This window comes from Lissotriton helveticus, chromosome 4_1, assembly GCF_964261635.1.
Source record: "Lissotriton helveticus chromosome 4_1, aLisHel1.1, whole genome shotgun sequence".
Classification (NCBI taxonomy): Eukaryota; Metazoa; Chordata; class Amphibia; order Caudata; family Salamandridae; genus Lissotriton; species Lissotriton helveticus.
This window is the reverse complement of record NC_136063.1, coordinates 1,930,088,016-1,930,111,863: the sequence shown is the minus strand read 5'-3', so window position 1 is coordinate 1,930,111,863 and position 23,848 is coordinate 1,930,088,016. Positions and strand designations below refer to the sequence as shown.

Sequence of the window (23,848 nt, the reverse complement as noted above, 5' to 3'; positions counted from 1 at the left end):
ATATAGTTTAGCCGTTCAAGTAGTGCGATGCTGAGGGGTTGTGTACTACTTAGTGTGCGTCGACGCGTTTCCATGGGTTAACATTTTATTCCATCTTTTTCAAGACCAACAATTATTTCACTCTCGTTTAAGCAGGAAACAGTCGTAGATGGCAAAAGCCTTCTATTTGTAGGATAACCTATATGTGTAGACACAACGGCTTCTGTCGCCTGGTTGTGTCTGGTTCTGTACCTGGGGTTATATTCGAAAATCTTACTTCTCGGTGGATGCTTTGTGGAATGGTAGTGAGTCTTATCTCCACTTTTGTCTATTTCCTATCCACTAGGTGTGTTGGTGCAGATCCGCCTCAAACTGAGAAGGTAGTGGGCATCCTTCAATTAAAATACTGTTCAGTTCCTCATTGTGAATTTCCGGTGATGGTCCGAGATCGGTAGGCGTATCTTATTTCAATGTTTAGATCGAGCGTCCAGTCAGCTACCTGCTCGGGATACAATAATCCAAATAGAAAGCACATAACGTGTGGGCCCTGCTGATTGTGTCCCTGTCTTGGCAAATTACAACAAGACACATTCTGCATATTTCACTGGAGCTCCAGTTAGGATATCAGTTCTGGCTAAAAAATAGCTGCTGGATCGCTTTATTCCCTGCACTATTTATACTTCAAATATAAACTCTTGCAAGCAACTATCAAAGCAGGAAATCTCGTTATATTCTACAACTCGGCTTATATTTATGTGGTGAATCTCCATTTTTGCCAAATCTATTGTCATGTAGTAAAAACAATCAAGTGACTCAAAAAAGTGCAAAACATTTTTAGTACTAGACATTATGCAATCAACAAAAATTATTTTAAGAAGCAAAACGAGAGAGGGGATTTGCTCCATCCAAATGTTGACATTTACCGAAGTAGAGATTTCAACTAGGCTGAAGTTGTGTACTTCTGCAGAAAAAGAGTGCTGGAATTGCACTTTTTTTCTTTGTAAGAAAGCTCGTGCTCAATATAGCACGACTGAGTTGGATGAAGTGACAAACCGATGATCAAGGCTATAGCCCTGGGGGGCGTGGCCGACCAGCCACGATGGCGGACGGCTCTGACTAGTGCTCCGTGCCCGGCCGGGCTTAATCCGTCAACACACGGACACACAGGGGATCTTGAGCGCTGAAACCACCTGCAACTGCAGCGGGACACTGCCTGGAGTCGGGGACCCTGAGCGGCGGCGAGAAAGAACGCCGTTAAGAGCGATCTCCGGGCCGCGCCGAGACCCGTGGAGCAGGCCCGTGAAACCGTGGGGGTAGAGTGCGCTGCCGACCCTCCGGCGGCCCTGAGAGCACTGGGATCCGACGGGGGACGGCACGGGAGCACCCCGCGTGAGACGGAGCCGACCGGCTGGCCATCCGTGGATACCATCGCATTGAAGAGGAGTGACCGTGGTGGAGCGAGGGGGACCAGAGCGGGAGCACCGAGGCTCCGCCGAGGATCGCTGGGCAGAGCGGATCCGCCATTTTGTGCCGCCGGACTGCGGCGAGGGCCGGGGGCGAGGTGAGCCCTTTACACTACTGGGGGCCCTGGAACACCCTGCGCACAATACTCCGCCCTTGAAGGCACCGGGGGCGGCGAGCTGTTTGCGGCCGGGGGCTGAGAAGGGCCGAGACTGGACACGGTGCTCTGTGTGGGACCGAGGCCGCCTCTGAAGACGACCCTGGCCCTGCGGGGGCCCCGGCCTCAGGAAGCGATCACATCAGGGGGGGGATCCTCTCTGCAGGGGCCCAGACGCGGGCCTGGGCCCCCCCGGAGGAGACTGTTTCTACCCGGACCCGAACCGCACAGCGCGCCGGCCCATCCCCCCACCTGTGGACTGGAAGCGGGAACGCCTGAGGCACCGCTTTAGGAGACGGGGACGCACCCCGCGGCCGGAGGGCTGACACCGCAACGAGGCTGCTGGGTTCTTTACACGTGAACAGGGGGCCACAGTGTGTGCGGAGCGGGACCTGCACGGAGACCGACTGCATTAACCCTACGACCTCTGGACAGTAGAGCCACTGCCGGACCACGAGCGGCTGTCTCCTGGGCCCCCTGCTCAATCACCCGGTACTGAGAAGGCCACTGTGTACGAACTACCCACCGAGAGACACCTGACGGACTCGGCGACGACCACCTGGTTTAGGACACCATGGGTCGAAAGGGGCTGAGAACTGTGGAGGGTCCGAGCGAGCCGACGGGATCCGGCCCGCTGAGTGGAGCTGGGGAAGACGGAATGAGACACGGAGGGGCTGGCCAGGCAGAGCAGAGTGGGGTACAGCCGGACAAGCTGGACCTCATTCTCCAAGAGATCCGAGACTCCCGACATGCGCTGGAGCACCAACTGGGGACCCTCACCAGTGACCTGTCCCTACTAAAGGCAGACCATGGCAAGTTAGCTGACAGGGTCAAGGACCAGGGAATGACGCTCACGGACATCACACCCAAGGTGGCGGACCACGGTAAATCTATCCAGGCTATCCAGGGGCAGATGGCCACACTGATGGACCGGGTCGAGGATGCGGAAGGCCGCAACCGAAGGAATAACATACGGGTGATTGGCCTGCCGGAAAGATGTGAGGAACCGCGGGCTGCGGAGTTCATGGAACAATGGTTCAGAGACCATGTGGCGACGGACGGACTCTCTCCGTACTTCTGTGTGGAACGAGCGCATAGGATCCCGACGGGACAGCTCCAGCCGGGGCGTCCGCCTCGCCCTCTCATTGTCCGCATTCTTAATTACCGGGACAGGGACACCCTCCTGAGGAAAGCTCGAGAGAAATCCACCATCCACTTCGAAAACCGAGGATATCGCTCTACCCTGACTATATGAATATGGTGCAGAAGCAGAGGGCCTCCTACCTGGAGGTGAAGAAGAAACTGAGAAGCGCGCACCTGAAATATGCTTTACTCTTCCCCGCCCGCCTGAAGATTATCCACGGAAAGAAGTCCCACTTCTTTGAAAGTCCAACGGACACTGAGGAATGGCTAGAGGTGACAGGCATAGACGGCAGCCAAGAGGCATCCCAGGACGCGGAGGCGAGAGCACCGGAGGAGGAGCCGGGAGGTAGTCGCCGATCCCAAACTGTCTCCGGAAGAAGAAACACTGAACGCGGCCCGTCAAGGAACCACCAGAGGGATGGACAACGGGAGGCCATCTCGCTGGCCGGCACAATCAGAGAGGACTCAGCGAAAATAACCTCGGATTCCGAGGACACCACCGGTCACTCGGACTCAGACAACAGTGTGCTGCTCTTTCCCACCATCACGCCTAGAGCTGCAGATGATCTCATAGACAGCTGACCTGCCGGAGGTTCCCCGAGTAGAATCCTCCACGGCGGCTGCAGCGAGTTTCCTACAAAGCACAAGAGTATCCTTTTTTGATATGCCTAGTCCCCGGGGGTTGGACACTGCAGGAGCGGTGGTGGAGGCGGGGGAGGGGTGTAGGAGTGGAATGGACACACAAGAACTCGTTCCCCCCCACCAAAAACTGCTAGAACAGGTACTGCACGGTGGAGCCCCGGGGTGCGGCTCATGACCGATACTGGTCTAGTATGAAACCCTGTCCGTGAACACAAGCTGATTGCATTGAGTGCCGGGGCGGGCCACAGTTGAGCCGGTGGAGACCGGAATTGCTAACGAAATGACTGTATGTGTGCTGGACCCACCCCCCCAAGGCGAATGCACATACATTTGGCTCTATAGGTTGTTACTGTTAACGTTGGGCTCAGCTAGGTTGTATGGCTGTGCCAGGTTTGGTTTAGAACTGTTAACATTTTTTACAGGTGCACACTTCTGTCTTCCGCTCCCCGATGTTCCCGAAATAGGCTCAACCCCGAGATTGACTTCCCCACACACTGACCATGGCTGACCAGACAGGCACATATAAGATAGTCACCTGGAACGTGCGTGGGTTGGGGGCAGTGCCAAAACGACACCGGGTCCACGCCTATCTCCTTAGGCAGCATACACAAATCGCCTTCTTACAGGAGACACACCTTACGATATCCGAGGCTCAGAAGCTACGGAAAAAGTGGAGAGGTACTATATACACAACATCCTACTCTGCATTCTGCAGAGGGGCCTCCATCTGGGTGCGACACGGAACACCGTTCACTGCCATTGAACAGAAAGTGGACGATCAGGGCAGATACATCCTGGTGAAAGGGGCCTTAAATGGCAAGTTGATAGTCCTAGGCAGTATATATGCTCCGAATTACGATCAGGATTCATTTCTACAGAGGGTCGGGAGGGCCCTCTCCCCGTGGGCGGACATTCCCTGGGTGCTTGGCGGGGACTGGAATGCTGTGCTGGACCTGACCCTAGATAGGTCGCACCCGCCCCTCCAGGCGGCCGGCGCGACTAAGCTCACCGACACATTCAAAGCATGGGTGGAAGGCTGGAGACTCAGAGTCGTATGGCGGGAGGCACACCCCACACATAAGGAATACTCCTTTTACTCCCCTGTACATGACCTGCATACACGCATAGACCGCTTCATATGTTCCCAAGCACTGATCTCACAGATGAACGCCCCGGAATATCTGGCAAAGACCTTCTCGGATCACAGGCTCCTCAGGTGCGCTACCTCCTGGGGCAGGATCCCGACTCCCGTCCCTACGTGGAGACTCAACCCCCGACACTTAGAAGACGGCCCGTTTAAAACTGCTCTCTCGGAGACCCTGTCACGGTACTGGGAGATTAACTGGGATACAGCCTCCTCTAACCTCATAGTCTGGGATGCGATGAAGGTGGTAGTGAGGGGAGAGGCGATCGGGAAATTAGTGGGCGCCAGACAAGAGATCCACCAGAAGCTGTGTGCGGTGGAGGACCGCCTGGCGGAACTTGAGCGGGGAGCAGTGGAAGACCCATGGGAGGAAGCTGGCTTTGCAGACACAACATATCTTACACGCTGAAACATTAGAAACGCTGCGTAATATGGACTACAAGACCTACTTGCAACGGCAACATACAGAGACAGACCGCTCAGGGGCGTTGCTTGCCAGCATCATACGAGATAAGCCGGACACCCCGGTTATCACTCGGATACGCGACCCAAGGGGCACCTTGGTAGACACACAATGCGGCATAAACCGGGCGTTTTATGATCACTTACAGGCCCTGTATGCCCGACCCGGACCGGAAGACCCTGCCCTTCTGACTGATTTCATGCGGGACCTCCCCTTTCCCCAACTGACGGCAGAGGTACGAGAATCCATGACAGGCCCTATCACCCAACACGAAATACGCGCCGCAATCAAACACCTGAATAGAAACAAAACCCCGGGCATGGATGGACTCCCAGTGGAGTTCTTCTCCACTTATGCCGACATACTAGTGCCGGTCCTGGAACGAATTTACAAGGAGGCATTCGAGAAAGGTCACTTGCCACACTCGACCATGCAGGCTATGGTGATATCTATCCCTAAGCCGGATAGGGATGCTCTAGAGCTCGCGAACTACAGACCATTGTCCATGTTGGCTACAGAATACAAAATCCTGAGTAAGGCCATTGCCCTCTGAATTCAGCCCCACCTGAGCACACTTATCCACTGCGACCAATGCGGGTTTCTCCCGGGACGCAGCACTTCCCGCAACACGAGACGCCTGCACGCTGTCATGACGGCGACGCCGGCTATGCTGGCGCGCGCGGGTTGTATCTCGTTGGACCTAAAGCAGGCATTCGACTCGCTCTCTTGGCCCTTTATGTTCGAGGCCCTGCGCCGATTCGGGTTCCCGGACCCACTGATACGATGGATCACGCTGCTGTATACCGGTCCCACTGCTAGGGCGAGCACGGGACGCCATGTGTCGGACGAATACCCAGTTCACCGGGGCACCAGGCAGGGTTGTCCCCTGCCCCCACTGTTATTCGTGCTGGCACTGGAACCATTAGCAATTGCCCTACGCCAACACGCGGAGGAGAGAGGGATACTGGTGGCGGGTTCGTATCACCTTCTCTCAATATACGCAGACGATATGCTGCTGTACCTACGGGATCTGGAAGCCGACCATACAACACTATACGACACCTTCCGCCGATTCGAAACGGCCTCGGGGTTGGCTATCAACCCGGACAAATCAACGGGGTTTTACTTCCATGAGGGACCCCGCCCGCCGTCTCTGCCATTTGGCGATTATATAATCCAGGTGGCCCAAATAAGCTTTAAATACCTGGGAATACACGTATACCGGGAGCCGGAGGACCAACTAGAAGGCAACATTTCTAGGGCTATAACCGGCCTCCGGGGTAGTATCGGCTTCTGGACCTCGCTCCCCTTGTCGGTCATAGGCCGCGTCGCGATATCTAAGATGGTCATGCTACCACGCCTGCTATACTACTTTGTGAATCTACCCATATGCGTACCGCGCCGTACCTTTGAGTCCCTGAAATCCCTACTGATTACCCTGATATGGGGGCCGGGTAGACGGCGGGTTGGTCTGCGGAAACTACAACTCAGTACCTCACAGGGAGGACTGGGGGCTCCTGATTTCCAAGGCTACTTTTATGCAAGCCAACTTCAATGGTTGTCTTACTGGCTGGCGGGGAGGAACCTCCAGGAGATAGGATGGACGGCGGGCCGTTTAGACCGAGGGGAATTACACGCCTTACTGCTACCCAAAAGCAGAATTCCGCGGGAGTGCCACCCACTGCTCCGCGTTGCCCTCCTAGGCTCAGGCCTATACGTCCGCTGCTCTGCCATACGCGGACAACATACCACTGCTCGGCATCCCGACACCACAGGGACGACTCACTAGACATGCCCTTAGGGACTGGACGGCGAGTGGAATTGAAGGGGTGGGCAGCGTCTTTGGGGACGACCTACTACTAGATCACCGTACTTTCGTGCAGGTGACTGGGGCGTCGGACAGACACTACTTACTACACGCCACGATCTCTCACTACATTAGGACGACATGGGCGCCCCAAAGCACCCGCCCACAGCAACACGAACTGGTACACCTAATGCACTACATGGGGACCGGGGGACACTTGGTCCGATGGCTGTATACCGGGATCAGGGCCCAGGCCGCGATCTCCCTTGACACCCTAAGAGAGCTCTGGTCCCGAGATACCGGGGAGGAATTCACAGACACGACCTGGCAGGTGGCTCTGGAACACCCGAGGAGGGTCTCCAGAAATGCTAGATTTAAATACATCCAAGCCATGATCCTCCATAGGGCGTACCTTACCCCGAAGAGGATACATAAAATGTTCCCCAGTGCCTCCCATCAATGCCCGAGATGTAAAACCGACGAGGCAGACTTCCTCCATATGCTCTGGTCATGCCCGAGACTGAGGGGGTACTGGAGTGAGGTGTGCCAGACGCTACGGGAGGTGACCCGGATTCAAGTGAAGGATAGTGCATTGTATTGCCTGATAGGAGCCAGACCTCGCCCTAAGAAGTTGAAGCCCAAACTGAGATTTATAGACTTGGCCCTGCTCATAGCAGTCCGGCAAATTACAATGCAGTGGAAATCCCTGGGAGCGCCTATGGTGGAGCAATGGCGAACGGAAGTAGTGAAATGGGGTAGAGCAGAGGGTGCTGCCCTTAGGAAGGAGGAAGAAGGGGGGAGGCGGAAAATCCCGGTGGCACTGGACTGGGAGACTACGCTCCTAGCATTGGAAGACATTGATCAACCCCAGTCCCAAGTCACTTAAGCGTGCTAGACCCCAGAGGAATTCTGATAGCATGAGAAAGGCATTGTGATGTGTGGGGGTTGGGCGATGACTGAATCACTGCAAATCCTGGTAGAGACGGAACAGCACTGGGGAGCGTGGATCGAAAGGGCAGAAAGACTAAGCACCAAAGTTGGATGGGTGGGGGGAGGGTTAGTTGGGGAGGGTAAGGGGAGGAGGGGGGCACCACATGGAGTACACAGAACCTATAACTGTTGGGAATGACGCTGAACTTGAAAACAAATGTTCAAAGCTTTGAAATTATGGGTAGGTTGGGGATGAAAAATGAAAACCGTGATGTATGTCGTGCTACTGTTGACTATGTACCACGCTGAACATGTACAATCACGAATAAAGTTCTTAAAAAAAAAAAAAAAGGCTATAGCCCTGATCTGTTTATTTTAGGGATAACATATTTATAGCAAAGAGCATATGTTAAAGGCAATTTACCTTTGAGGGTGGATTATCAATACACGGTTTTAAAGCTTGTATACAGTTAATATGCAACATAGAATTTCACCAATCATGATGGCACACAGAGGTTTTGTTGTTTTCTCCCTCAAACAACTCTCATAGAAGATTTGTACTTTGAGAATCATTATGTCTTTATAGCAAGGCTTATATATTGTTTTGCCAACTGTCATTTTGTACATTTTTGTGATTTTATGACTGTATATCAATAGCTGACTGGAAAAGATATATCAGATGCCGTGGGTTCAATCTTATTATTATTAAAATGTATGACAAACACAGTAGGCCAGCCGTATTTCTTGTGCAGAGCGTATGTTGAAGCTAACAGGTATTTTGGTATTTCATTGTGTTGAAGCCTGAAGACAGGCACCGGGCTACATGAATTCTCAGATTACTATAGGGGGCAAGGGTTTTAGTATTGGGTTCACTCTCTGGTTTCCCCATCTGACAAACGCTGTGGGTAGAACACCTTCACTTTGATGATCACTGTTAACCCTCTTGTGGGGGTTGAATATTGTTTTTCCAAATGTAATCTTCAGGCTTCAGACTCACTGTACTGCAGTGCTCGCCAGCTCATCCCTATGGACACCAGAGATAAGCACATTCAACAACTGAAACCAATAAGATCCCAGCATTCTACACAAGGCTCTTTGGTGTGAAAACGAGTCAATCATACCATGAAGACATCATGTGTCATGTTTGCAAACACTTAATTACTTAAGTGATGTCATTTCACCAAAATCATGGTGCAGTAGAGGTGACTTCACAGATCCTGGGAGTCCCCTAAAAAATGATATGACATGAACTAAGCAATAAAAACACCTTGACCACGCACAAATAAGACACAAATATAGTCACTACTACATATGCAGTCTAAATCTGAACTGTGATGTTTTTGTCTATGCATGCATCCCTCAACCTCATCTCACTAGGTCCATGGGGTAAATCGTGACTTTTTTTAATTAATGTTTATGCGATAAAGTGTACGCTTTTGCAACATTTTATTATGATGTCAGTGTCCGACCTCCATCCTGACACATCCTCACCAGCGTGCGCTGCCTTCCGCCCACCCAGTAACTACTACTTACCATTCTACCACCTGCTCAGCACCTAATCCTCCAGTCATAGCTGCCCTCATATCACCTGTTCCCCACTGTCGCCCTTCTACCACCATCAAATCATGGTTACACATAGGACACTCCTAGCACTACACACAGGACCCTGATATGGCTTGCCTATCTGTACCCTCTTACCTGCTTGCTACAAGCCTACCTCATGCTTACATAAAAGCTCCTACCATCATGCCCACCAAGTCTACAAGACTAACACTTCCTCACGTCTACTATTGTAAGATCTGTTCATCACCATCACTCTACCAAAAGCACAGTTCACCCATACCCTTCTACCATCTCTTTATAGTGCCCTGCACACACCTGCCTTGCACTGCTGCCCTTCTCACAACCAGTTACCATCTACTCATCACTGGTGCCCACCTAATACTTGCTCATCCCTACTCTCCGAGCACTAGGTCAGTCCATAATTCCCACACACTATCCATTTGGTAGCACACCGATAACCCTTTACCACTGGGGCTAGGTAGCAGCTGCTCCTTATAGGCAGTCATCGCCAGCTATGGGACCAAAGGCTGCTGTTACAGAAGTGGCAGACGGTGCTCCTCTGACAACAGCATGGGGCCCGCAGCTCCCGCAGAGCCACCTTCATCCACCACTGAACACCAGCGTACAGCCTCAACTACCCTACACCGTTCTCAAGGGCATTTTCTTTCATCATCTAAAATGGGTCAAGTTTTAGGCACTGAGCCCAGCAAGCACTGCAACTGATGAGCCCTCATGGTTGTCCACAATCAATATGCCCAGTCTAATGTATGCTTTAATATTTCTCATTACGGTCTTCAGTGGTGCTGGAACAATTTTCAAACTGGAAGTGCTGTCATCAAAATTACATCACTGAAGTCATAGGGATTGTGAAAAATCCAAGAATTGCACAAACAACAAGTGCAGCAAATATATCCAGCAATACAGTGGTAAGAGAGTGTAGTATGCAGCAAGTCGGGCATTTTGGAGCACACTGTTGCAAATATATTACTAAAGAATGCTGTGGTTGCAAACTGTCATTTACAGACAGCAAGTACACTTTCCATTTAAATCGCTACTAAAGTTGCACAGACATAACCTTGGGACCGGAAGATGCCTGGGAGTTGGAAAACGATGTGACCAGTGACGAACTTCAACTAGCGATCTGGGTGTTACACACTGAGAAAGCACTGGGGCCCAACGGGCTACCAGTAGAACTCTACTTTTCGCGCTGGTGCTGGAGCCTCTGGCGGCATGGGTCCGGCTAGACATGGTCATTCGTGGACTGAAGTGGGCGATGGGATGGGAAGACCGTATCTCGCTCTATGCGGACGATATACTCCTCTATCTGGCGTCCCGTACACGCTCCATAAACTGTCTACTAGATATATGTGCGCCGTATGGGCGAGCCTCTGGATACACGATAAACTAGACAAAATCCCTCATTTATATATTACACGGGCCCGCACTGAGGCTCCCGCGGCACTGCGATATACAAATTACGAATGAAGGGTTCAAATATCTTGGTATGTACATAACACACAGCCACACATGCTTCATCACAGAAAATCTCACACAGCCACTGACACGACTTCATAACAATGTCAAACATTGGCGCTCATTGCCGTTAACACTGCTTGGAAGAGCAGCCCTGTTTAAAATTATGGCGTTTCCTAGGTTTCTATACGCCCTTCAAAATACGCCATTCCTGGTCGCTCCCACATATTTCTTAGCGATCTACGCGGAAGTAAGCAATCTGCTATGGGACGGTAGAACAAGTCGGATAGCCATGCACAAACTCATGCGAGGGTGGTATGATGGAGGAATAGCTCTCCTTAATATAAAACAATACCACCGAGCTTCACAACTCATGGTAATAAACCAATGGCTTCATGTGCCGCAGGACGAGCCAGCATTCCGCATGGACAGACACCTCCTTGACAAAGAAGGAATTCTGGGGGCATAATACCAGTGGCGGCTGGTGACATTTGAAAGTGGTAGGGCGTAAAATTCGTGGATGAGTGTTATGTTGCAAGCTAAGCGAGGTAGCCTGACTATCATAAGGGAGGTTCTGGGGAGGTTTTTTTTTTTTTTTTTTTTTTTTTTTAAAGAGTGGGCAAATCATTGCTTTATAAAATTATCTGTAGAAGTGCACGATTGTTAAATGTAATGCACTTTTCAGTGAAAATGTGCATTATGTGAATTGCAGTGCACTCCTGCACCATCCTTCAGTAATATAATTTGCACACATTCCTTTAGCAATGTATTTGTAACAGCATGCCCAAAACGGAGTTAGCTTGACCTCTGCTGTGTATTTTACCTATAGTTCAGCTGTTTAAAACCTGGCCAGGCGGGACATCGCATCTTTATATACTTTCAGGATTAATACATTGTGTGGAAGAAATTAAATACAGCACTATGAGACGGACAAAACTAAGGTCGAAACCAATATTTCAAAACAGTGCATTCCCTTAAATGTGATTGCTGATTACATCTTCACTGACATTCAGCTGACATGATAATGTTTTGTAAAGTGCCACCGACCCATTCTCGCGCTCTCTCTCTAGCCCAGAGGCGCACCTAGTAACACAGTAATTGCTAGTATTAGAAATGTAGCATACATTTGAGCATATGGATTATGCAATTTACTCTTTAACCTACAAGCCCATCTACCACATGTAAATGTCTAAATATAGTGCTATAGACCGTTTCATCTTTTGAGCATGTACCGCACTGAAAATGTGATCCAGTCACTGATTAAAAATGGTGAGTCACCAGTTGCAGCCCGTTCCCCCGACCCTCAGGCACAGCATGGGGAACCATTCGATGGTTCGAGGCTGTATTGTACACAACAGTTACCCTTAGGGATGCCTACCTAGCCACTGGGTAGTGTATTAGTTGTCACCCAACGCTGCGGTCCTCGATGAAACAAACAGAAACCTATTCAGCCGGAGATCATTCTGCATCTAGACAGAAATTGAAGTGGGCTCACCACTATCCCCTTGGAACAGTCACGGGCGGGGGGGGTACAGGGGGGGAGGGGGTTGGAAATGGGGTCGCACTCGCGACGACATGAGGGGGGAGGCGGGAGGGGTTTGGACTGGAAACAACACATTACAACAAATATATTTAAAATAAAATAGTAAACTTACCGTCCGGAGACTCCGTCCCGATTCCCGCCGTCCTCGTTTTGAAGTCCTGCAGCACGTCATCAGGAAGGCAGCGCGGCAGGCAGCCTCCCTCTCCACCGCCACGTTTTTCATTGGTGCGGCCGGCTGCCCCAGGCTACGTCATTTTCTCTCTGTATGCTGCTGCTGCAGCATACAGAGAGAACAGGGAGAGTGAATGGTGGTGTTACTCGAGGGGAGGGGGGAGTGGCTTGGGGGGTGGTTTTCCCACTGTTGTTAATACTGTCTATTTGGGCGGCCTCAGCACCCCAAACAGACAGTATTAACAACAGTGGGCAAGCCACTCCCCCAAGCCACTCCGCCCTGCCCTCGAGTAACACCACCACTGTAAACCAAGAAGTTCTGCTTTCTCGCCGTGCGAGAAGGCAGAAACAATGGTAGTTATATTACGGCAATAAATTCACTACCATTTGTTTCTGCCTTCTCGCACGGCGAGAAAGCAGGGGGGGGGCTGCGCCCAAACGCCCCCATGGAGGAATCGCCACTGCATAATACAATAAAACACGGTGACTGACACTTACGGGCTCTACTGCCCATACGATCATGATATAGTTTGAAGCACAGTGCGCGATGGGATGGGAGGATGTAATCACAAAGGCTACGCCACTATGGGACACCCAACGCCTATGTAAACTGAGAAATACAAAGGGTTTCCGACAATGGAACCTGATAGGCATTACACAGGTCGGGGATATCTGGAAGAAAGGAGAGGTCATCCCATTTGACCAATTACAAAAAACATACGGGTTGGCACACAAAGAGACCTTTAGATACTTGCAGGTTAGGTATGCACTCCAAAGCGTACACCAGCAGGGTAGACAACTACCAGAAGCCTCACCTCTGGAAGATAGACTCCTCACAGATCATTTGAATAAGAAAGCCATCTCCCTAGAAATATCGAAAAATAATAAACAATCAACAAGACCCAATGGTAGCCCTTAAGGAACGATGGGAGAGAGAATTGGGACCATTAGATGAGGCAGATCGGCAGGCAGCGTTGGCATCTCCAAAGAAGAAAGCAATCCCCTCAAAACTGAGGCTGCTACAATTGAAAGTCCTACATTGAACGTATTACACACAAACGCTTCTTCATAAGCTGGGCACTACTGACACGTCCCTTTGCCTGAGAAAGTGTGGCCTACCTGGTACATTCCTACACATCATCTGGGAATGCCCCAAAATTATGTTATACTGGGAGGCGGTCATGAACACAATATCACAAGACATGGGGGTGGAGGTGCCGCCAGAACTAAAACGATGTCTAATCAATATATGGGAACCAACAGACCGTAACCACGCAAATCAGGACTTGGTAACACTTGGTATGGCACTGGCAAAGCGAAATATAGCCCATAACTGGGGATCGAGGCAGACTCCTATGAAGCGAAATTGGTGCGAAGACATGGACAATGCTATGGTAACAGAAATAGCAGTTTATGTGCATAGGGGATGCCCCAAAAAATGGGCCTGGGTGTGGAGAAAAATGAACACCTTCCGTGGTAATATATGCGAACCCCTACAAGAGGACGCACTATCTGATGTTAGTGACTAATGGAGACTAGAATGAAAAGTGAATGTGTCAAAAGACAATCCCACATAACTGTATACCTTGTATATATACAAGCAAATAGTATGGGAATGTATGAGAAAAAGCGAAACTGTTTAAATGAATGGAACGCTTATAGATACTGCCTGTCGTTATGTAATCATGTACCGATTGTAGTTTATTGCAAAATAAAATTAAAAAATTAAAAAATAAATTGCACAGACATACATGTTTGCAGATAAAACAACATAGGCGCTATTTAAAACTTTATAAATAAATAAATAAGTGCACAAAAATAATGTGTGGAAATAGAGATTCACAAAATATTTATCATTTGCGTATCACCACGTAAGTGTCTTGATTTGTTTTAATCCTTTTAAAATCTTTTTTTCCATCTTATTTCAGAATTACAAAATATGTATTTTATTTGTCCTTTCCCAACTGTTAATATATTCTGAAATATTTGAGCAGTTCATTTACAAGTATTTACTTTTTTGTGTCTTACACCCTTTCCTTTTAGACTCCCTCTCCCCCTGGCGGATCATCACATAGTTTACTTGAAAAAATCTTCTCACTTTGCAGTCAGAGAAAGTTAACACTGATCTTGGTGTTAAAAGAATAAGCAGTTTTTCAAAAGACACAGTCTGACATTTGACCTCCGACTTTGAAGCATAGCAGATGTAACAAGATGAAAACATAATTTAAAGCCATCTTTATTTCATATTCACCATCTGAACTCCAGCATGGTTATTCTGGGGGTGCTGCAACACCCCCGCCCGCTAACTCCAGCGCCTACAACTGACTTCCATCTTTACACCCATGTGAATGGAGTGGAACATTTTGTTTTTTGCTCTTTCTTATGCATTTTGCAGTGGCATAGTGAGGTTGCCCTGGGGCCTAATATAGGGGCAGTAAACGGCTCCCCTGGTTAGATAATAATGACAGTCTTAACCCTTTTACCGCGGCGGCAATTCCGCTGCGGTGCGGCGTCTTTGATAAGTGGGCGGGGTCGTGTCGTTCAACGGACGTGCGCAGCACTACGGAGGTAGTGCGTGCGATGGCCGTTGGCCGACAGAAGCACGCAAAAGCATGCAACAGGTTAACTGGGGTGCAAAGAACCCTTCACACATTTGGTAATCTGTGCCACTGCACCTTCAGTACTATTGATAGCTATGCTCCTGGAATATTCCCAAAATTAATTCACTCTTTGACAAAGGCTTCAGAACAGCACGGTTTAAAACAGTCTGAGGGATACTTGATCGCATAATGATACACGACAGACGGACAGAGAGACCCTACAAAGCACCCAGAACATAAACACCAGCAGCAATCCCACACGTAATGCTCAACACGCGTACCAAACACACACAACATGTACCAATGGGCACTATAGGAATGAGTGGTCATTGAAAATGCAAGCAAAACGTATTGGTTTTGCCAGTGCCTGCTCTGCCTGACGCTACATAGGAGTGTTGCGTGGAAACCTCTCGGATGGCAATGTGTGATTGAATGGTGGCTGGAAGTGTCTTTTGTGAACAGTTTCTGCTGACAGATGATTTGGCAAGTGACTCCCTGCCACTGCATAATGGGAGGGATGCAGGTTCCCACTGGCAGAACAATCTCGTCCACTGGGGGGGAAGAGCAGCCAACCCATATACAATGAAGACCCGAAAACATACAACATGCTTCTGAACATCAAGCCACGCCCATTACTGAATGCAATCTTTGTCCTAGGAAAGTTGGGTCTACATTAGCATGTTTTAACAGTTCTATGAATCTAAACTGAACAAGTATATGCCGTCATCTAAATAAACATATACTAAGCAGAATAAAGAAACAACATTTTTTGAATCAACTGAAAGGTTAGTCTCAGGGTCACAGGAGGGTTGAGGCAATCTGTTTATCAGCCAATAACGAACAAAAAGATTTTATTAGAGCGAGAGATGTGTAGATCCCAAGGAATGTGTATCATCTTCACAGTTGAATTAGAGGGCGCTAGGACAGCCTTTTTAGTTATCTGCCACATGAATGAAATTAACCGTTCTTTGCCTGTTTTTTTTAATGTAAATCAGCTTCCACATTTACCCGGATATTACTGGGTTAAGGGCACTGCAATGCCATAAAACCGTTTTACAAATGAGATAGATTACATATGTAATAATAATAACACCTTTCTTTAAATGCAAGATTGGTAGTTGCCATTACTTACATTTCAGTTTCTTGTTTTTGATTTTGTATTTTCATGTACTCATTCTCCAGTCCCAAATATGTAAAACCATATCTGTGCAGTAAAAAGATCAGACAAAACAGTTTCAGGTTCACTTGATCATTAAACTATTACATTTTTTACAAAATGTCATGTCTATTTTTCTTTAGGTCCCGCGTCCCTGCTGACTAGCTAATGAAAGGGGTCCCACTTGGTCTATCCCCTCCCATGATTAATCATCCTATGGAAAACGTACCGAGCACAAAAGAATCCCAAGGCAGAGTCATGGGCATCGATTCACCAAAACGCCTGGGGTGGCGGAAGTGGCGTCACATGTTTTGACCCCAATGACATCACAGGATGTGATGTCATATGACTTAAGACACGCTGTCAGCCTTCCCTCAGCTGATTGGGATCTGTCTTACTTTTCTATTATCCGCCACGTCTTACTCAGATGTTGTTGACTCTTGTTCACCCCTCCTCTCTATCTTAACTGTGTCTTTCTCACTGATCTCCTTATAATACATGTTTACCCTCTCTCGCTGTTATCCTTTCCTACCTGTTCTGTCTCTATTTCACCTTTGTCCCTCCTCTCCTACTCCCTATTTGTCCTTTTTAACCGGTCTATGCCAGGGGTCACAGCTGCTATTCCTGGTGACCCCTAAATTACGTCCATGGGCAGAGGGTCTGTAATGGACTCACTTCTCCACTCATAGGCAGGAGCCAAAGGACCCTCTCAGCAAATGAATTTATGACAGCTACAGGGCTGCTGAATACAACCAATGCCAGCCACAAAGTAGGGCTAGGGAATTGTCTCTCGTACGTGTTCCCGCCATCCAGCGCTCTTGTGCCCCTCATCATTACGGGATATGAAATCAATTTTAAGACCTTCTATAAAGTTGTCCAATCACAGCTTTACTAGAACATATTGTTTTACCAGCTCGGAAGACATCTTTAACTGGTGAAAATAAGCAGTGACCACTGCAAGAGTCAAGAGAGTTGGACACGTGGGTGCATTCTCCAATTAGTGGCCTGAGCACTAGAGTGTCTTCGAAATGAACATTGTTTCTAGGCTCCTTACTCTAGGGCACTTAGTGAAGCACCCACTTGATCCAAATGCAAGATGAGCTATCCTTGCTGGGTGAGCTACCATGGAAGTCATTTAGGGTTTGCCAGGGGTCGCAGCTGCGACTCCTGGTTGCCCCTTGATACTCCTTGACAATGCCTTTGCGACTCCTGGCCTCAGACGTGGCAAAATCAGTGCCTGGAACACCAAAGCAGCTCACCCCAATGCACTTTGCGCGTAGCTCCATTTTCATGGTTTACTGTCAATTTTTTTTTACACAAATAGTGAACAATATTATTCACTATTAGTGTAATAAGAAAATGGAGATTAATTAGCTGGAATATGACCATATCTGACAGCTAAGGTAAGAAAAAAATGTTTTTAAATTTATGTTTTATGCATGCTTGTAGGTGAGTGTGTTTATCTGAGTTTGTGTTAATGTGTGTGTATGGTTAAGTGTGTGTGTGTGTGTGTGACTCAGAGTCAAGGTCACATTGTCTATGATGTCACTTCCGCTACCCCAGGCATTTTGGTGAATTGACGCCCATGCGACCTGCCCTTATATGGAATGCATATCCTTTTGGCGTGCTTCTTGGCACTAGCCGCTCCGATACATGGCATACAGGAAGTCATTCAACCAAAACGTAAGGCAAAGGTGGATGAAAAAAACACGGGATCTAACGAGTTGAGAAGCAGCAACTTTTAGGTAAAGAGTCAAGCAAGACAGCACAATTGTAGGCATTTTTTATATAACTCTATGCCCACACATCTGTATAGATCATCTACCCCCTATGGTCAGATTGGCCCCCTCCCCACACACCCACATCACCACTCTAGCAGTTTGCAGCCATTCTGTCTTCCAGATGCTCTGAAGCTGCAATCTAGAAGCACGTTGTGATACAGAAATCAAAATATGAATATAAAGATTACATAAATACACATGTTGATAAAGTCACGTGTCCTAGATATTACAGAATATCTCAAAATTAAAGAATATTTCTAAGACGTGAGATATTATTCAACTGAACCTCAATGGCGAACTTACTTTTTAGCTCCTGTCACCAAAGCAATTTCATCAGGGGAAGATGAAATGTAGGAATATTTACGCTCCGACGAGAAGGGCCGTCCATCAGTCTGATCGTGCTCTTTAATTCGAACAGTGTGGCATAAACATAAGGCACGCAAAAACAGCTCCTCCTTTTCCTAAAAAAGAATAAAAATACAGAATCAAGCACCTTCTTTTTACTGCATCATGACTTCACATACAGAGGCTGAAGACTGTAACACGAGGAGTAAGCAAGACAAGGCTGAAACCAGGACCTCCGATTAATACAGACAATTTGAAATAAACTCATGTCTCACTTGCTCATCACCACGCATAACTGTGGGACACCTTCCACTGCACAGGCCAGTCACCAACCAAAGTGGGGTGTATCTTTGTATTTGCAGAGACTCCCCAGTCGTAAAGATACTAATAGTACAAGTAGGTTAAGATTGTGGAGTCTCCGCACATAAAAATATAGGACAGTCCTATCATTTTGTGTGTGAAGACTCTACAGTCGTCAAGTTACTACTAGTAAATACCTTTGTAAATAGCAAACAATCGTAAACTTAGACAAAAGTGTAACTTTACCTTAATGAATCAGGCCCTTATTGTTTAGAGATGGATTGTACAGTGAATGTTATGATATACATTTGTCTGATCCTACCATAGATCCAAGTAGTGTGCTATGTGCATGGGTGTACGCACCAAACGACTTTACCATTTATTTTCCCAATAGGATGCATGGTTGTCTATTGCCTGTTAATTATATAGCTTCAATGCTATGATGGGGAGCGTGGTCACGCTAACTCATCCTGAAAGGTTCGGAGATGAATATCTGCAGCTGGATAGAGATGTGTAACGAAAACAACTGTGATCTGACCAATGCTTTGCTTTGGTGCCATGGTATGGACGGGCTGAAAGGACGTCTACATAACGTGCTATGCATGCGTGGTTTAAATTAGGACTATGAGTGTAGAGGACTGAAGAAGATGCATAATTGAATAATAAGTGGTGAGTGGTTTTTTTTTAGGTATTTTGTTTTATTTTTGCAATTTGATATAGCGCAGATATGGCCCAAAGGCATCTGAGCGCTTTACAACAGCAGCAGGATAGATGGGTAGCAGCGAGTTACAGTAATCAAACATTTACGTCGGTAGATGCATGCAGGAGTTACCACATGAGACAATTACAGCAGTTGGTCAAAGGTCGTACACAGTTAAAGCATCGGTTTAGATGGTGGGGTCACATAACAAAGGTAGTTCAGATCTGGTGGAGAGAGTATTTAAGTATGGTCGAGGGCGATTAACCAAAGTGTCTGTCAAATTAGAGGAGCTTGAGGTTCTTTTTGAAGGTGAAAAGCAGTTGGTTAGGCGGGGGGATGGAGGCACAACGTTCCAAATTCTTGTGGCACTACCAGAGAATGACTGGCTCATGTCTCATTCTTGATTGAAGGTGGGGGTGTGGGTTCCAGAACCAGAGATTAGGCATTTCTGGAACACCTATTTGCTCCAGAGATTGTCAGTTTCTCATTTAGATAGGAGGCTTATGTGCCATACCAGTGGTTCAATGGATATACTGATGGTCTGTGAACATAATGCAAGTCTGTGTTAGAAAGAGATATAGAGTAGATAAAAGACAGTTAGTCAAGAGTTATCACTGGATAAAGGATGATGGAATGCAACAAGCCCGTACACATGCTGAAGGGCAGTTGACGGAAGGCCTTGGCAGTGGTGTAAATGAAACTCCGTGGCACAGATACACACCCTGTGCATGCTTTCTGTCAAAAAGTCAAACCAGCAATGTTTAGAATCAGCGGGAGGCATTACAGACTGCGTTGGAGTTGATGTGAAACCCTGATGCAGCCCTGTCCCCATAGGATGGGTGGCAGCAAGAGGTCCTTGAGCGAGCGGAAGAGGGTCTGTAGAGGATCATTAAAGGAGGAAAGAGCAGAAGGGATCAATTTGAAAAGCATAATCAGGGTCCACAGATCTCAACAGTTACAAAAGTGAAAGACCGATCCTGATGCTAAACAAGTACAACAACAGAACAAACCATGGCGGAGGGTTCATTCGGATGAGACAACAGGTAACAGAGCAATGAGTCCGCACAACCAGCCGCGGTGCGTCCATTGGGGCGTAGGGGCGTAGCCCTACCAGCCACATGGACCCGCATCGCGGCCGCCGGCCACAATCCATTCCATTCCTATCTACATAAATAAATTACTGTGACTGTAACATAATACCAGCGGCAGCCGCCGGGAATTGCGCAGGGGGGGTGGCGTGCTACAGCTTGAGTGACACAGTCCACACACTCAGGCTGCAGCAGACCGTAGTGCGCAAGTGCAAGTTTGTTTGCAACTTGCACAAGCATGTGCACTCACCGCACTGTAAGGTCCCCAGCGGGACCTTGCTCGCCTGACACAGCCCGGGTTTACAAGGGGCGACAGGGCGAGCAGCAAATGGGCCCCCCTAGCCAATCCTGGCACTGCTGGTCCACCGGCGCAGCATCCCATTGGATGCCGCGTGTGGGGGGGGGACATCCTGTCCAGCAAAGAGCTCTGTCGCGGCCGGGGTTGGCATCTCTTTCGTGTCGTGTGCTTTAGATTTCGGCCTTAACATGCTGAGGAACTCAGGCTCACACCGAGTGGAAGAAGACGAAGAGCTCCTGGAATATGGTGAGTCACTCTGTCGGCTGGCGAGGGTCACAGGGTGAGTGGTGAGGCACGGGATTGAGAGTTACATAAAGATATGGACACTGTTTGAGATGCGGACCGGGGTCATTAAATCATGGGGGGGGAGACGGGCACAGCATTGGTGGTGGGGACAGCGGCCATCTGGAAATTAAACTGCAGTGTTTATAAAAGTGACATGGCGCCCCCCCCCCGAATCTGGCAGTGATTACTGCGAGCCTGGCCGAACTCGGCGCCCGGCAGCTCCACACTTCTCGTTAGCAGGCCTGCAAATGTCACCGGCTCCTGCTCTTAGTTGTCTGCTTTTTTTTTTTGTTAACTTAAAAAAATAAAACTTGGAATACTTTCCATATTTCTTCTCTCCTGACTAATAGCGCAGTCTTTAAAGATAAGTGCTCCTTGGTTTTCATTGCCATGTGATGGACTATATTCGATGCTGACTTGTGACTAAATTAGGGCTAATTTTCGCTGCCAATGATTTTATATTTATTTGGATTTTGAAATGAGCGACTAATGCCATTTGCCTTCTGTGTTGATTCCGACATTTTTATTAAACCTTCAGTGGTTGCAGTCTGAACCTTGCCTTGTGGATTTTCCCGAGTAAAACTTTCTATGAATTTCCTCTGGGTTTATAGGATTTTCGGTTAGGGCTTTCATGTTTAATACTGACACAAAGCCCAGATCCATCAATCCGCCCTTTAAATGTTGTAAAGCGCTGATACCGTTTACACTTTTTTTTAAACCCCTCCCAGGCACAATATCGCACATCAACTGCTTCGCGGCGCTTCATAGCTTTCTCTTGTGTAATGATTATTTACTTCCTGGTGCAGGACAATGACTAAAAGACAACGTGCATTTTAACCGCATGCGTGCGGGCGGAATTCCGCCCGTACGCTGGGATTTACTCATTCCCATGTTTCATGACGAGCTGGGCTCGTCATGAGCGTGCGAGGAGGCTACCTCATGACGAGCCCAGCTCGTCATGAGCGTCGAAGGGGTTAAATATTTCATCTATGCTCTGACCCCTTGAAGCAGTGGGAGTATAACAGAAATGTGTAATTTGTATTGCCTCGTAGTGCCTTGGAGAATTATTTGGGGGTGCCTGTAGCAAAGCAAGCCAGGCTGATTTATGTCCTGTTGAAGTTTTCAAATCTCCACTGATATGAGGAGTGGGAAGCCAAACACAAATGGATTTACTTGCTTCTTGATATTTCTCTTTATTTGTTGTAACAGGATATAACACATCACAAAATCAAAGAAGAATCATAGCACACACCCCAAAGATGCCATGTAAGCATTTCAAATACTTAGCGAATTATGCTTACCTTTGGGAAGCTTCGAGTTTCAATTCAGGAACTAAGCAGTAGGGGAGAGATTTACTAAGGACTTGTGTTTACCTTAATAGAGTTTTATAGAGCGCGAACTAGACCCGGTATGGGTATCAGAGCGCTTTACATGAGCTGTTACAGTTAAATTTATGAAATATATCCAGTGAGTTGTCGATTTATAGTTATAAAAAATAGGAAGGTGGCAATGGAATAGAAATGTAGAGCATGTAGTTCTGGCTTACCTGCCTGATCATATGTGAAGTTATGCAAATTCTCGTTGTATTACAATAGAATTAGATTAACATGCTGCTTGACAAGAACCACAATGTTTCTAAATCGGATCCCAGCTTTGGTATGTGGTATTTGGTATTTTGGTATGAACTGGATAAATGCAACACAATAGATCTGCGAGCACATTAAAAACCAAGGAAAGCCTGTTTACTTCACTTTGCATTTTGAAACACTTGAATGTAATTTTAGTTATCTTACATTTATAAGTGCAAGGTTACAACTACTAAAACTCAAATCAAGGCAAGGCCTACTCACTGACATGGGGCAAGCTGATATCTCTAAATGTAGGCTGTGATCTGTGTTTGCCAGAATCTGGAATTGTGAATTTAGAGAATGGGATAATGGGAAATGTGTATTTTTACAAATTAACTTTCACTGACATGAAGAAAGTTTTAAGACAGTAAAATCTAGACTATCATCATTTTTTGCCAAACAAAACCACGGGTCTCCAATTAATGTTGACAAGTTGCCTGTACATCTTGATATTTACCACGTCCACAACAGTCCTTTGCAATTTCGCTGTACTGAATGATCACATCATATTAGTAACATGTATAAATTCCTTTGAGGTGGCCCTGGACAGAATATCCATACATTTAATAATTACTCTTTGATGTCATTGACAGCGGTACCTGTTTTCTAACATAGTTCCAGAATTAATCAGTTTGTGAGAAAAATGCTAAGACTGAAATTGGAAGGGAGCCTAGTTTTTGAAAGTCTGACTACTTCAGTGTGTAAAATGTTAGCTGTTGTGATAAAAGTCAGTGTAAGGCAATAACTGTGCAGGATGCCGCTTGCAATCACTCAACTCTACATTTTATAGGCCTGAGATCGGAGTGGAGAGCCAGACTGCCTCTTGGACTTGTTAGAGTCCCATAAGGTCATAGGAAATAAAGCAGGTGACTCAGTAATAAAACATCAACCAGCAGGTTTAAGAATATTTCTGAGTCCCACAGCTAGAAGTGATATTTTAGAACCACTGCAGTCTAGGAGAGTATTTCAGGACTTTGATCTTGCTTTTGAAAGTTGTTGGCTATTTTTGAGAGTAAGACGATCCAAAGGAGGCAAAACACAATCATGTGTATATTGAAAATTACAGGTCTCTTGAAATTAGTAGCCATCTGCAGCCCAGTCACATTCTTTAAGAAAGTACACCTCCCCCATGTCTTTCTGGTAATGTGAGTTATGAAAAAACAGGACATACATCTAAAGGTAGTTTGTGCA

At 47.5% G+C, this 23,848-nt stretch overlaps 1 protein-coding gene across 5 annotated transcripts in view; it reads right to left on the bottom strand.

Annotated features, from left to right (window-relative positions):
* Positions 1–23,848, bottom strand: part of ATP11C (ATPase phospholipid transporting 11C (ATP11C blood group)) — a 905,856-nt gene that overhangs the window by 240,162 nt on the left and 641,846 nt on the right. For all 5 annotated transcript variants that reach the window (XM_078688608.1, XM_078688607.1, XM_078688609.1 and 2 more), the window contains exons 14-15: positions 18,317–18,474; positions 16,209–16,280 (exon numbers count right to left, since the gene is read on the bottom strand). In XM_078688608.1, coding sequence (XP_078544734.1) covers positions 16,209–16,280; positions 18,317–18,474 — 230 coding nt within the window. The remainder of the gene's footprint in view (positions 1–16,208; positions 16,281–18,316; positions 18,475–23,848) is intronic.